The 15,621-nt window shown below is 38.3% G+C and overlaps 1 protein-coding gene across 2 annotated transcripts; it reads left to right on the top strand.

Annotated features, from left to right (window-relative positions):
- The first annotated feature begins 273 nt into the window (after positions 1-273).
- LOC138962820 (ADP-ribose glycohydrolase OARD1-like) lies at positions 274-15,381 on the top strand. Of its 2 annotated transcripts, none has more exons than XM_070334779.1 (3): positions 274-570; positions 5,347-5,500; positions 14,984-15,381. In XM_070334779.1, the coding sequence occupies exons 1-3, from the start codon at positions 559-561 to the stop codon at positions 15,043-15,045; spliced, it is 228 nt and encodes a 75-aa protein (XP_070190880.1). In that variant the 5' UTR covers positions 274-558; the 3' UTR covers positions 15,046-15,381. The 2 variants fall into 2 exon arrangements, with proteins under 2 accessions (XP_070190880.1, XP_070190879.1); XM_070334778.1 differs by lacking the exon at positions 14,984-15,381 and adding an exon at positions 7,973-8,578 and having other exon boundaries at positions 287-570.
- The last annotated feature ends 240 nt before the right edge of the window (positions 15,382-15,621 follow it).

Here is a 15,621-nt window from a genome sequence, read left to right on the forward strand (position 1 = left end):
GTTACTTTGTTTCTTCCCGGTCTTGGGTTTATGTTTTTGTTGCTGCGTGTTTGTTGTATCTCTTCTGTATCCATGTTTTCCTTATCTATTCTAAATATGTCTACATAGAGCCAAATTTGCATACCGTGCTGTACCTCAACAAATTACTCTCAACATTGCAAAACAACTAACATAAAAAGTGCTCGAAAACACACGTGCTTCCTTATCAATACTTACTGCAAAACCAAAACAGAAGCCTTGACCTTTCCCGGAAATTCGATAAAGGGAAAGCACTCTCTTTCATAAGGTCGATTCGTAGTAATGTCCTACTTTCTCTTAGTGACGCGCATTTCAAAACAATCTCAACTTTCATTTCGATTCGTCGTTAGCTCGTAGCCTAAGATTTGTGGAACAAAATACCGGTGCAAACGTTCAGTGAAATCATCGGCGGAGCTTAGAGTGAGAATGTGATATTGCTCGAAGTCGAACAGAAACGAGAGAGGAACGGAATCACGAATCTCTAAATAACGTACATCGGGAGCTAGCAGGAAAAGGCAGAACGCAGTACTAAACAGAGCGATGGCAGCGCAGGTGAGTGAGATGTTCTTAAAAGGTCATGTTATATCTCGCATTTCATCATGCAAAAAAACATCCGGACGGAAATGTAGAGGTTTATATAGTCTATGGACCATTTCGAAGCTGGGTTGGGAGTGGGGAGGAAGAGATAGCAGAATCTTTGTTTCAGCGTGCCGCGTGACGAAGATTTTCTAAATGGTCGCTTGGCTATTATATGTCGATATTTCTTCCGTAAACACAGAGCACACCATTAACTCGATAACTATGCACGCAGACATGGCTGTACATCAAGAGGGAGTTCTTTCATGTTGTCATATCGTTCATCTGTCACACTGTCTTCAAAGACTTAAGGGTGATTTTAACTCCACAAAAATTGCACATTAAGTTAAAATTCGTGTGCTCTTCCATTCCATATGAAAAGCAATTTTTAAACTAGTGTTGAAACGTCAGGGGAAAAACAGCTTCTCTGTAAAACCTTGTGACACAAGAATACTGGTGATTTCATTTGTCACATGGAAGTAAAAACGTCACCCTTTCTCTTGAATCAAGCAAGATTATTTACAACTTATTGCTATAAGATATAATTATTTTTCACTTTTTCACACCGTTCATATTTCATTTGTTGACCGTGTGTTTGCAGGGATGTTAACCCTCGTTCGATAGCATATATATAATGTTTATTTTTAGTTTGATACAAGTCTTGAGTTACTAACCGATTTCACCTTATTGTCTTCATAACAAAGGTTTCTGACGTGCTTATGAAACTGGCTTATGTTAACAAGCACACTTTTGCATTTTTTATTTTTATTTTGTTATACTTTTCCCTACATAATTTTGTTTTATTTGATTTTTTTGATTTTTTTTATTTTTTTTTTATTTTTTTATTTTTTATTTTTTGATTCTTCATATTTGTTCTTTGTTTCGTGTGTGTACTATAGTAGGGACTAGCTGTAAGAAAGGACCATATGGACCTAATGCTATCATCCCTCGGTAATACAGTTTTCGAGTTCGAGTTCGAGTTCGAGTCACTGTAAACAGCCCTACAAAATCTGTTTGCTTCAAGAAATACGAGCAACAACAAAATATCTGCCATTAGCCTACTTATTTATTTTGCAAATCATCTGCGCGCTCTGCTGCAACGGTGCAAGCCCACTTTTTATTACGTACACAAGCATATAGGCTAATGTAAAGAAAATGATGTATGGATATATTCATCTTACCTGTCACTTGAATTATCTGCATAACTGGGGTAGGCTATTCTGATTGTGTTAAGAAATTGCACACATCACTCAGAGCATCATAAGAAACATCATTTTCTTCATTTGATTGAGTCTGGTTTTAATTTCGTGCAAAAGGTAAATGACTTATTGTTTCTGGTATTGTTAGGAATTCATTGGCGCCGGAATTGAGAAAACTGGTGCGAGAACCACATTCTGCTGTTGAATACGGCTTGTGTGGTTTGTTTTTTATATAGTATTTAGGCGATATGATTTAAAATCAAGCAGCACTGACCAAAGCCAAACATGAAAAGTATACGCAAGCATAGGCCCACATATGTGACCCTCCACCACGGAATGAGTCACATGTCACATTATTATGATTTTCATATTTTTACATTTTCCCACAGAGTTTTTCATGCTCTATCCAGTGGTGAAAACCGGTTTAGAAAAGAGCAAAAACTGTTTGAGTTATCAGCCTGTGACTAAGGTGATCCTCACACTGTTACCAGACACTTCCTGGACTTATATTAAGCCTAGCGCAGAACCGCGCAAGGTGACATGCGACTCCTTTCGTGGTGGAGGGTCACATATATAAATACGAGAGAGACATTCTGCAGTGATACATGCTACCTTTCATTGTATCGTCACATGGGTTATTTGCCTAACTAGGTTAAACAAACTAGCTGTTTCATTGTCAGCTATTATCAAGAGCGTTGATGAATTACCTACACCGAGCCATTGTATCAAAAGATAGCTTTGGTTTAGATGTAGGCTATACAGTGCACGGTGCATTTAAATATATATGCATGTACCTTCCTTATCGAATACAATGATTAGACATAGACATAGAACACTTTATTATCTCAACGAGGAGAAACTCAGGTGTGGTGTATACAGCATTACAATAAACAACATAAAACGTAAGAACATAAATAAAATATCGAGGCGCAAATAGTCCACTCATAATAGTCAAGATTAGGACGACAATATCAAAACTAATCTCTCTCTCTCTCTCTCTCTCTCTCTCTCTCTCTCTCTCTCTCTCTCTCTCTCTCTCTCTCTCTCTCTCTCGCTCCATTCACATCACAGTCACTACGTCACAAGCAGACGCGCGGGCTCATACTATAGGTGCATGCAATCATATATATATGTTAAAAGTTGCATGTTTACCTCCACATATTATTCTGTCCAGGCTCTCCTGTTCACTTGGACACCTGCCAAAGATGAATAGTGTAACTACAATCTGTGCAGAGGTGGATTTTCTGTTGGATCAATATAACAGATTGAAATAGGTGTCAACACACTCTTATGACAGTCTCGTGTAGCTTACAATTGATTTGATACAACGCCCGTCACACACACACACACACACACACACACACACGCACGCACGCACGCACACACACGCACACGCACACACACACACACACACGCACACACACATTTGCCTGTCAAATAAAACTTGGGTGAAGCTAGACAGTGTTATCAAGTATATCTTGGACTGCTATATATATGTTACACAACCGAGGGGTCAAGAAACGGTCGATTTAAAACTTTGGACGAGTCGAGAAATTTGAAGAAGCTTAATCACCAGAAGCCGTCGAAAGTGTACTTTACAGCTAGCAATGATGCCAATCTACAACTTACATTCACCCCCCCCCCCCCCCGACACCCCCCCCCCCCTCCCACCCTTACGCGCCGTTTTCAGGACTTTCATTTCCCTTTCACGCAGTTTATATTACAGAATAACAAATGTACATGACAGCATGACAGTGACAAAAGGGATAGGGGTTATCCTTTAGATCTGTGTATTTTGTGACATGTATGTCTATAACATCCTTTTAATGTTTGTAATGTTTGTGATATAAGCTAAACGATGAATATAATGTAATATTGCTACTTCATATGTTACGTGGATTTCCATTGGTCAATTGGGTAAAACTGAGCTCAGTGCAAAAGTGATATCGACAACATTTCCGTCGATATCAGTTTTGATATCGACGACCTCTTTATTGCTTCCCCACTTCAAAAACAAAAACACCTACATTTAAAAACAAACAAATATATATGAAAATTTAATTATCCCAGAATTTAGTTCAGCAAGTGACTAAAGACTTTTTGAAAGAAAAGACATTTTGAAATACTGAAAAGTACAAGAAAAGAGTGAACAAAAAGAAATAATAATCAGAGGGAGGGATATGGAACAGCCAAAACTGAGACAAATACTTTTGTAATTTCTTTACAGTAAATACAAAATGTCCAGTAGCAATATATCTAACATTGACTGACTGTGTGACGATATCTTCTGCTATTGGTCTGTTTCGACAGTGGATCTCGATTTTGATATCACTGTCTCAACAGACCATAGGCATAGCAGAAGATATCATCACACAGTCCGTCAATATTGGGTATTATCATTTCTGTCATGGACGCTCTACTTTGTCAATGATACCACACACACACACAAAATGCACTACTACACACACACACAAACTACACACACACACAATGTACATAACGGATATTTGCTGACGTTTCATAAAATAAATTCCTTGTATATTGGTATCTAAATCCATTTTGCATAATATATTCTGATTTCCACGTTAAACAAGTAATGCACTTTAATTGCTTGCATTGAATTTCAACAAATCAGTCTCAGCTGGTGTTTTTAGACATTTTCCTTGCAGGGTAGCAAACATGTTTGGAAACCGCATTCATAAATGAAGGCAACTCATATGGTGAAATCTTCTCATTGCTCGCGTTGCATGGTTAATACCGGTACCAAGCTTTACATAAGTACCAATCGATAAGTAAATAAGATGGATTCTTTATAATATTATGTGGAATATTCTCCAGATCTGTGAGCAGGGAACTTATGTTACGAAGGTGATATGTCTTTACTTAACTGAGACATTGTAACCATACACATTGATTATTTTCATGAATAGTAATAATAGTATATATCCTTGTCCTACAAAGAACTTATTAGAAATACTTGCACATTTTGTTTGTCTACGTTCAGTAAATTACACGGGTTTCAAAGTACATTACCTTCGTAACATGGAAACCAAAGGGTGGTACATGGATTTGAATACTAACAAAAAAAGAAGACACAAATAAGTGTACCACTATGTTTCTGTTGCATGTCTGTATTATAATCTTACTGGAGTATTACTGAAAAAGTAAAGGGAATACATTCTAGTTGCCTTTTGATATACGTTATGATTATTTAAGAGGACTGAAAATGCATGTCACAAAATGGTATACAGCGCTGGAGAATAACCTACACATCGATAAGTAGATATAATAATAATAATAATAATAATAATAACGGGTATTTATATAGCGCTTTTACGCAATATATCACGCATTCACATCGGCCAGTAGATCAACAGCCTATAGGCGCTGCATCCACCTTTCACGGCCTATTATTCCAAGTCACACGGGTATTTTGGTGGACATTTTTATCTACGCCTATACAATTTTGCCAGGAATCGTGGGATCTTTAACGTGCATACCCCAATGTAGTGTACACTCTGTTCATTACACACTGTGTACTAATGTGTTGCAGGGATTACAGTTCACGGAGATCGTGGGTGACGTGTTTACCCGGGATCCTCACGACTCCATGGCAACGTGTGTTAGCAACGAGTTTAAAATGAGCAAAAGCCTGGCAAAGCAGTTCAAAGACACCTTTAAGGGAGTGGATGAACTCAAAGCACAAAGTAAGACAGAAGACTTTAAAACATTAGAATATTATGTATTGTGATGTCAAAAGATCTGATACACAAAGGGAAGTAAGCGCTCTAAATGCATACAACATGTGTAATAGAGTAAGTGAGAATCTTAAACAGAATGAGGCAGAGCGATGTTAAGGCAAAAAAAAAAAAAAAGTCTGTTTACGGTATCCCGACCGACCCTATTTTTTCGCGCGACCCTAGACTTTTTGGGGGCATTTGGGGGAGAGAAAAAAAAATTAAAAAAAGGCTTTGTGTTTTTTGCAAAATAACTTAAAAAATACGGTTTTTTGAAGAAAATAAAAGAAAAAAAATCCCGACCTACCGACCCTATTTTTTTGGCCTATGTTACCGTAAACAGACTATTTTTTTTTGCCCAAGATATCAAATAACCAAAGGGAAGTAATCGCTCTGTATGCATACGACGTGTAATAGAGTAAGCAAGATTAATAGATGTAATAGGTTCCGTACAACTCTTGCTTACTCTATTACACATGTCGTATGCATAAAGAGCGATTACTTCCCTTTGGTTATTTGATATGGAGTAAGTGAGAGTTATACGAAACCTTTCTCCTGGCACCTGAGAGAAGGCCAAGCATTGCAATGAAAAAACGACTTTCATCCTCAAATGTTGTAATGGCAAAAGCGTCTTGCTTGTTTGTGTGTTTGTTTGTGTGTTTGTTTGTTTGTTTATTGTTGTTTTTGTCTCAAGATCCCAGGGGGTCAAGCAAGGCCGATCTTAATTATTTTTTATTTGTTGTCGGTCTACCCTTTAAAAACTATAGTCTCATTTAAGGCGTATAATCACGGTAAACAAAAAAATGTTCCTTGTAACTCAGATTATTTGACAGTCGTTAGTTTAAATCTTTTTTACAATCCTGACTCTTTCAAAAATATTTAAAAATATTATGTCCGGGGTCACGTCCCAGAATGACTAAGAGCCACGCAAAGCACTTTGGTGCATTTTGGATGGAGTCACGGAATTCCAAGCACAAACTACACAAGTCTTTGCTCGCATGCACACGTACGGTATTGGCAGCAATGTGGAAACCAAGTAACATATATCATGTTTAACCGTTTTTTTGGTTTAAGGCTCTTTTGTTCAAAGCATAGCAAACCAGTTGCATTGCTAACTGCAAAACAATGTGCAGAAGAGCAGTTCAGTAAAATAACTGTAATTGAAGAATAGTACTTTTAATTTTTCGTTTTCCGTGTATCACTGTGTGGTTCAATTATTGTAGGTGTGCACATATGCCTCAAACAAACAGTTACACATGCAAGCACATAACTGGTGAATTAACCCACCCTTTCTCTCTCAAAAAGAATGTTCACAATTTAAAAATTTAAATGCATCAGAGCTATCATAGAGATATCCCTCGAGCCTACTTAAATTCAACACAAAGTATATTATGTTGACCTTCTAGTGGGAGATTAAAAGCTGTATTCTAGGTATGATTCTATTAATTCATCAATGAACATATTGATTCATCAATTAAAGCACGGGCTAGAACTGAGAGACTTAACGAGGTTTAGTTTAATTTTTAGACACACTTACATTACGGTTCATCACAGCTGAAGAATGTTAACTATAATTATGCCTGCTCATTTTAATCTTAGTGTGTCTTAATGATGTTTATTTTTCTTCTTTTGCTTCATTCTTTTAATAAATGTCTCTGAGTTCTAAGTAAAGGTTCCTATATAGTGTAAATATCTAGTACTCTCACTTATGCTTCACACATGTTTTTAGCTCAGTCACCCAATTGTGACCCTCCACCACGAAATGAGTCGCATGTCACCTCGCGCGGTTCTGCGCTAGGCTTAATATAAGTCCGGGGAGTGTCTGGTAACAGTGTGAGGGTCACCTTAGTCACAGGCTTATAACTCAAACAGTTTTCGCTCTGTTCTAAAACAGTTTTCACCACTGGATAGAGCATAAAAAAAACTCTTTAAGAAAATGTAAAAATATGAAAATCATGCAAAGGTGACAGGCGATACATTCCGTGGTGGAGGGTCACAATTGTTATAGTTTTTTAGTCTCGTTTCCTTTGTTGTGTCACTTGCATCGGTCGCTAATAGCATGAAGCTGCTGAAGAGACAATAGACAATAATAACCAACCAATCTCTTTCTCTTTTTCTCTATTTACATATGTAATACTCCATCAAAACGACGTTAAACACCAAAAAAAAAAAAACTTGTGTGCTTCTCTGCTGCTGTTGTTGTTGTTGAAGTACTAGTTTTGTTCTCGTTATTCTTATTATTGTTGTTTTGATTTGATTTGAATGACGAATGTACAATATCGTCCGCCAATTCATTATTTTGTCTCTAAGAGCACATTCATAAGTTTATCTTGTTGTGCTCTTTTAATAAAACATATTTTTCATGGCTTTGTAAAGTTGTATTTGAATAAAACACTGTTAAAACCAACCAATCTTATCATTCTTTCTCCTATTCCTTTCAAGACAAAAGTACAGGAGAGGTGGCAGTGCTGTATCGAAACGGAACCTATATCTACCACCTGATCACGAAGGAACGAGTCTTTCACAGGCCCAGCACTGACACATTGCGGTCTTGCCTGGTCGCCATGAGAGACCACTGCAGGCAGAACAACGTTACCTCCCTTGCCATGCCGAGGATTGGATGTGGGCTGGATAGGCTGAACTGGAGTGAAGTTTCGGAGATAATCAAGGACGTGTTCAAGAATACAGGCATGACAATTAAAATATACAGACTATGATCTGTGAGATGTTTTGTGATTTGCAGAGTTTAGTTTTCTATTTTGCTTCGTGAAAACTGTACACATCATGTAGATCACTATGGCCGAAATTGTAATGTATTTCCTTCGTGCCTTACAGGAGCAAATTAATCAATAAAACACACACAAACACACATATACACACACGCGTATGCGTGCTCACACACACACACACACACACACACACACACACACACACACACACACACACACAGGCACACGCGTACAGACACACACACAATAACAACACACACACACACACACACACACACACACACACACACACACACACACACACACACACACACACACACACACACACACACACACACACACACACACACACACACACACACACACACACACACACCATTGCTGGTCAGTAGCAGGTGCCTGCTTGTCGATTTTTCCATTCCATATTAGTACAGTTGACATTACTGGAAAGAGAATAATTTGATCACAAGTTTAAATAAGGAAACGAGAATCACATGTCAGATATGAATGCAAGATTTGTTGTTGGTTTTTTGTGTGTACTTTTTTGCTTTTATCTCGATGCACGATTATATGTTCCTTTGAGCGTTGTGGATTTAGTAGTAATCATCAAAAATGAATGAAGTTATTTTAATCGATTGTCCAGTATTTAATTTAATTCTCTATTTTTGTATGAACTCAAATGTTTAGTATCCCCCGCGGGTTAGGGGGAAGAATTTACCCGATGCTCCCCAGCATGTCGTAAGAGGCGACTAACGGATTCTGTTTCTCCTTTTACCCTTGTTAAGTGTTTCTTGTATAGAATATAGTCAATGTTTGTAAAGATTTTAGCCAAGCAGTATGTAAGAAATGTTAAGTCCTTTGTACTGGAAACTTGCATTCTCCCAGTAAGGTCATATATTGTACTACGTTGCAAGCCCCTGGAGCAATTTAAGCTAAGCTTAAAATTGCTACGCCCTAGCAAATAATCACAAGCATGCAACTGTTCGCTTATTTTTTGTGAGCTCTGGTACTCATTTCTGATTAATTCTCACTCCGTGTAGAGGTCGGAATATCGGTCATAAAACATTTTCCACACTAAACAATGGCACTTCAGACACTCTCTATTGTTCTTGCTTTCCAATGCAAAGCGCCATGACACTGCCATTCGGCGGTGAACGGCGCTATAAAAAGAATGTTTTATTATTAAATAAACTTTTTTTTTAAAGTATATATATATTCTTGCACAAAAAAAGCATAAATGCGGATGTGCGAATAAATTTCAGACAATGCTACACTTAAACACCATTGTCTACGTTGAATGTTTTTAAAATTTAATATTACAAGGTTTAAGGCTTCACAACGGTTGGCAGGTGTGTGGGAATATACTTCAATGTCGCGTGTGGATTCCGCTACTGAATTGGGAATCTATTCGGTAAAAACCACGAAGGTTATATCGCGACGAGGGAAAGGGGGGAGATGAGATAGGGGAAAGGGGGGAGATGGGATAGAGCCACTTGTTAAGTGTTTCTTGTTCACAAAAGCACTAATCAAAAAATTGCTCCAGGGGCTTGCAACGTAGTACAATATATGACCTTACTGGGAGAATGCAAGTTTCCAGTACAAAGGACTAAACATTTCTTACATACTGCTTGACTAAAATCTTTACAAACATTGACTATATTCTATACAAGAACCACTCAACAAGGGTAAAAAGTGAAGAATTTTATGGGTGAGAAAAGGAAAGTAAAAGGACTTTGGGGAGGCAGAAATAGAGAAGAAACAAGAAAAAGATCCTAATTAGGTTCACGGCATCGAGAGTGATGCGACCTTCTCTCAGAAGTTAGTAGAGAAGGCTCCCCCATCCACCACCCGGGGGACGCGCCTCTACGCCAATTAGGGGGGGGGGGGGGGCGAGGTGTTAATCTTGTCTAAACATTTGAAAAGCTGGCTTGCCCCTGTCACCGAATTTCAGTGAATCGATGTTACTATTTCTGGCCATGAAAAAACGTCTACTTGTCTTATTTGAGAATAATTAAGTTCTCGCAGCTGGTCCCTCGCTCAGAACAAGGTTAGAATGTAGGTCTTCATCCCTTTCTTTCATTTTAAACAAACCTTCCTCCCCGTGTAAACAATCTGAGCGTTTGTTTTACATCCACGTGGACACATACCAAACACTAACAGCCTGGCTGCGGTTGGCCTAGTGGTAAGGCGTCCGCCCCGTGATCGGGAGGTCGTGGGTTCGAACCCCGGCCGGGTCATACCTAAGACTTTAAAATTGGCAATCTAGTGGCTGCTCCGCCTGGCGTCTGGCATTATGGGGTTAGTGCTAGGACTGGTTGGTCCGGTGTCAGAATAATGTGAATAATGTGCCTGTGCTGCGACTTCTGTCTTGTGTGTGGCGCACGTTATATGCCAAAGCAGCACCGCCCTGATATGGCCCTTCGTGGTCGGCTGGGCGTTAAGCAAACAAACAAACAAACAAACAAACGCCTGGCTGCTTCGTGCGCAGACTTGAAGTTGTCTGCTAATTTACTCATGTATAACCTTAACTTCACAACTTTACACCCATTGAGAATGATAACGTCCGCTTTTATGGCAATCGTTACGCAGGCCTGAAAGAGGCGAGTATTTTATTTACTCGCCATGGCAAGTAGAAACATTTAACTGCATGGCGAGTAGAAATGTTCATCTACTCGCAAAATACGAGTAAAGTTGCTGAAACAAATTGTTGGTGTGGCAAGAAAAGATTGCTTTCTGGCTAGTACATTTTCAGAATCACTAGCCAAAGGCGAGTACACCATTAATTTGTTGGACTTTCAGGGCGGTTACCTCCCTTTCGTGGATACAAAGCAACAGTTACGTACCTTGACTTCTGGGACATTCTCAAGTTGTAAGTGACTTCTATGTCAATCTGCAAAATTAGTTCAGTAAAAGATGTTCACACCAAAACTAAAGCAGTCATGCTGTAATGTTTTGGATATGTGTCCTAATGAAAGATTGCTATAGTCTCATGTTTAAGCTGAGACTTTCTTTCTTTATTTGGTGTTTAACGTCGTTTTCAATCACGAAGGTTATATCGCGACGGGGGAAGGGGGGAGATGGGATAGAGCCACTTGTCAATTGTTTCTTGTTCACAAAAGCACTAATCAAAAATTTGCTCCAGGGGCTTGCAACGTAGTACAATATATTACTGGGAGAATGCAAGTTTCCAGTACAAAGGACTTAACATTGTTTACATACTGCTTGACTAAAATCTTTACAAAAATTGACTATATTCTATGCAAGAAACACTTAACAAGGGTAAAAGGAGAAACAGAATCCGTTAGTCGCCTCTTACGACATGCTGGGGAGCATCGGGTAAATTCTTTCTCGTCCCAACCAATATGGGACTCCCCTTAACCCGCAGGGGGTTTAAACTGAGACAAGACTAGTGATTCACAGAACACTGTAAACCGAAGTGTTCTACTTTTGAACACACTTTTTGTAACCACTGTGTGACGAACTATATAATTCTATTCGGAAAAAAAATTGCACGCATGGTAAAACGCTATTAAGAGTTAATCATGTATGCTAATGTTGCTAGAAGAAGTATTTAACACAGTGTTTAGGCCTACAACTAGTGTGTTCAAAAGTGAAACACTTCAGTTTACCGTGTATGGTTTAAAAGGAAAGGAAAATTATCTTTAAACGCGTACTTTACTGCATTCAACAAAAAAATCTTCAGCCATGAGGTCAGAGGCTGAAAAAAAAGAGAAAAAATAAATATTACTTCAAGCACCTGTTGTTCACAGCGATCGTGGCTTTCCGACCACAGTTGCACCGTCTTTTAACGGTCGCAAGAGGATGTATGTCTTTAGGCAACAGGGACCTGTTTTTTGGACACACAGTTTCAGAGGCAACTATATGCTTTTTTGAGAGGTCAGGCGTGCTATACATCACAGGGGTGACAGTATTCGTATTCAGGCGGATAGCCGAGGCTACAAAAAGTTACATATTTGTATGCTTTCAGTCTTAAAACATTAAGGAATTCTAACTAAAATCGATCGATACATTTTTTTTTTTTTTTTTTGGGGGGGGGGGGGACCATTTTACACCGATCTTGACAGTCATTGTTCCCCTCGACCACAGGCGCCGTCTCGGAGGAATACTGAGTATCTCGATCAGTGTAAAATGTAATCAAATACAAATAACGTATAATACGTGAACTTACTTTTCAATCCAAAGTCTCGCCTTTGCGTTGCTGAAAGAGCTTTGAAAATATAGCTTTTCGTTTCGGAATAACAACATTTTCTTTAAAACTGGCAGTGTAAATGAGTGCTTCGAACCAATACATGCACCAATATAGCCTGGCGGGTTGTCTTATTTAGACGCATTTTTTGTTTCTTCATTGTGCAAAAAAAGCCTTTAGAATTTCAGCATAAATCCTCGTGGCATTTTGGACTTATAATAATGATAATAACTGGACCTGTGGCTCTAGGCCCTTTACAAAGAACATAATTATACAGAATAGAACAATTAATTTAATAGACCTTTCACTCAATAAAAAATACAATATTTAAAAGAACAACAAGCATACTTCTATGTTCCCTTTCTGCACTCCAAGGGAATCAATTACACGCCGCAGGAATATTCTTCTTCTGCATTTGGAATATTTCTGCGGAAACAAATTACTGTTATCAAAAGGTCTTTCTGTCTTGAGAAAAAAATTGTGTCTGTTTCGAAATGCATTTTCATTCAGTATATATTCAGTTCTTCCTTTTTTTCTCATAAATGAGATCGGACACAATATTTAAAGTAACTTTCCCTCTCGTTTAAAACATCAAGTCATCAACCACGAACATTGTATCTGCCTAACTTACTTCTTGGGATGAAAGCATCTTTTCTCTTGGGCATAATTATACACTGAGCAAATTAAGTTAAGGATATTTTTCAGGGGTATATCCGCTTAGGTGTCAAACAGCAGCGTTTTTGGTCAGAAACATACGTGTATTTGAAGTTCTGCCTTTCTTCCGCTCAAAAATGGCCGGGTTTCTTAAATTTAAGCAATGTTTGGTTATGACGTCACAGGTCCCTGACCACGCCTACCCTCAATAATGGCGTATTTTGACGGCATGATTCACTTTCAACAGTCCAAACGGTGACTTAAACTGAACGATAATTTACATTGTTTACATCCGAAAGTTTGTTTGGTGCCTTACCTAACAGGACATACACATTTAGTTTAAATCCTCTGCGCAGTCAGGCTGGTGTTTTTGCTGGTTAGCTGCAGTTGATATCTAATAAATCTATAACTACACGTAGCAGCCTCTCCAAATTTCACAGAACGATGACAAAGACCCTCATCTATATTCGTTCTAGTACGTAGAGCAACAGAATCTGACTTTGTAACGATTTTTCGTTCACATGTTGTAAACATTCGTAACGCCCCAGAGACAAAAGTGACATGCATGCAACTTTGTATGCTTAGCAAAGGATAACTAGTGCCATTACATGTGTGCCAAGCTTCAGTAATATTTTTTCGCGGGATCAAATGTGTATGCCCTGTTAGGTAAGACACAAAACAAACTTTCGGATGTAAAATATAGTTCAGTTTCAGTCACCGTTTGGACTGTTGAAAGTGAATCATGCAAGGGGGGGGGGGGGCAGAGAGAGAGAGAGAAATACACACAGAGAGACAGACAGACAGACAGACAGACAGACAGACAGACAGATGGAGAAAGACTGACAAACAGACAGAGAGTGATAGAGACAGAGAGACATAGACCCGGAGGATATGTTTATCGTTAAACACACACAATAGACATTTGACACCATTTTAAAAACCTTTGACGCTGTTTTCTCAGAATCATTTTTTATTTAGCAACAGTGCCGTCTTTGGGACATATTCATCTTCTAGACTAACTGTCCAATCTTCTTGCTCTTTTTTGTATTTTCAACAGAAATGGTGTCTTTGTGCAGTAATAGAGAGACATTTTAAGAATTACCAAGGAATGATTTTAGGAATTTTGTCAAAGCACAAAAACTTGCCTTTTTTCTGAAATAAATTTTTTGCTTATGATATAATATATACCCAGAAAATAAAATCAGTTTATAAATCTGAAGAAAATGCTCTGTTGTTCCATCCAGGGATCATTTTTAGAGTAAAATAAATCATACTGCATAATTCTATCTTTATGTTTGTGGAAGATAAATCTGTCCCCAAAACTACATGTTTTATCCCCAAAAGTCGCACAAAACGTCCATTTTGACCCATAATGCTTTGAACAACTATCGTTTGTATGGACAAAAAACACTTTTTCTGAAGATTTTTATCGAGAACCTTAAAACCAAACTTGAAAGTTGGCCAAAGAAGCAACATTTAATGTCCGTGCCACCTCTGCCCTTTTTGGGCGTCCAAGGTTCCTCCTGGTGGAGCATCTGTGACACCCCGCTGATGTTTGTTTATTTTTTGTTTTGTTTTTTTCTTCAAATGTTCCCTAAAATAACAAAAAAATACATTGTTTTCATTCAAAATTATGTCAACATTTATTTTCTTATAAACAAAATATCTACATATTTTCCAACCCTTCATCACCTCTTCGCAATTAAAAAAAGAAATGTTCAAGGGTGTCTAATTCATTACAAAATTCACACTTATTCGATGTTCGTAATCCCATTTTGTTTGATAAAATATTGGTTGGGTATATTCTATGCAATAACTTCCCGTGCAACAACCGTAGCCTTTCTTCTTTTCTATTTTTTACAGCCAATAACACCCCGCTGATGGTCTACACGTTCGTTCACAAGGGAAAAGATGAGAGTTTATAGCCATGGCAGCCAGACAAACTGAGGAGTTGCAGTCAATAGCTTGTATTTTGATACCAAAAAACTGTCACAATCAATTAGAACCCGTTAGAGCGATTTCTTGGCATTTTCACATACAACCTAGTATAACTCCTTGATTTCTCGGTTAAGCCGAATGATACTTGATGTGCACTGGTAAAGGGACAGATGATGGGCAGAATGAGTAAGTTAACAGGTTATGGTTTGACGAAAAAGATTAACCTGTCACAAATGACAATTAAAGTAGCCCATGAAAATGTCAGGGTCGGAGTTTTTGCACTACATTTGTCAATTTACCCTGATGGTTTGTTAGATAAGTAAACTTATGTTTTATGCACACACACACAAACACACACATATAAAAACACACACACACACACACACACAGACACACACACACACAAACACACCTTGGGAGACAAACCTCACCCTCCGCCCTCGCTAAATTATTCAGTCATCCTGGTTGCGGCTATCTGTCAAGAGTGGGGTTGGTTTGTGAGTGCGTATATGTGTGTGTGTGCGTGCGTGCGTGCGTGCGTACGTGCCTTTTAAATACAACAT

The sequence above is a fragment of the Littorina saxatilis genome, linkage group LG3 (assembly GCF_037325665.1).
Source record: "Littorina saxatilis isolate snail1 linkage group LG3, US_GU_Lsax_2.0, whole genome shotgun sequence".
Lineage (NCBI taxonomy): Eukaryota > Metazoa > Mollusca > Gastropoda > Littorinimorpha > Littorinidae > Littorina > Littorina saxatilis.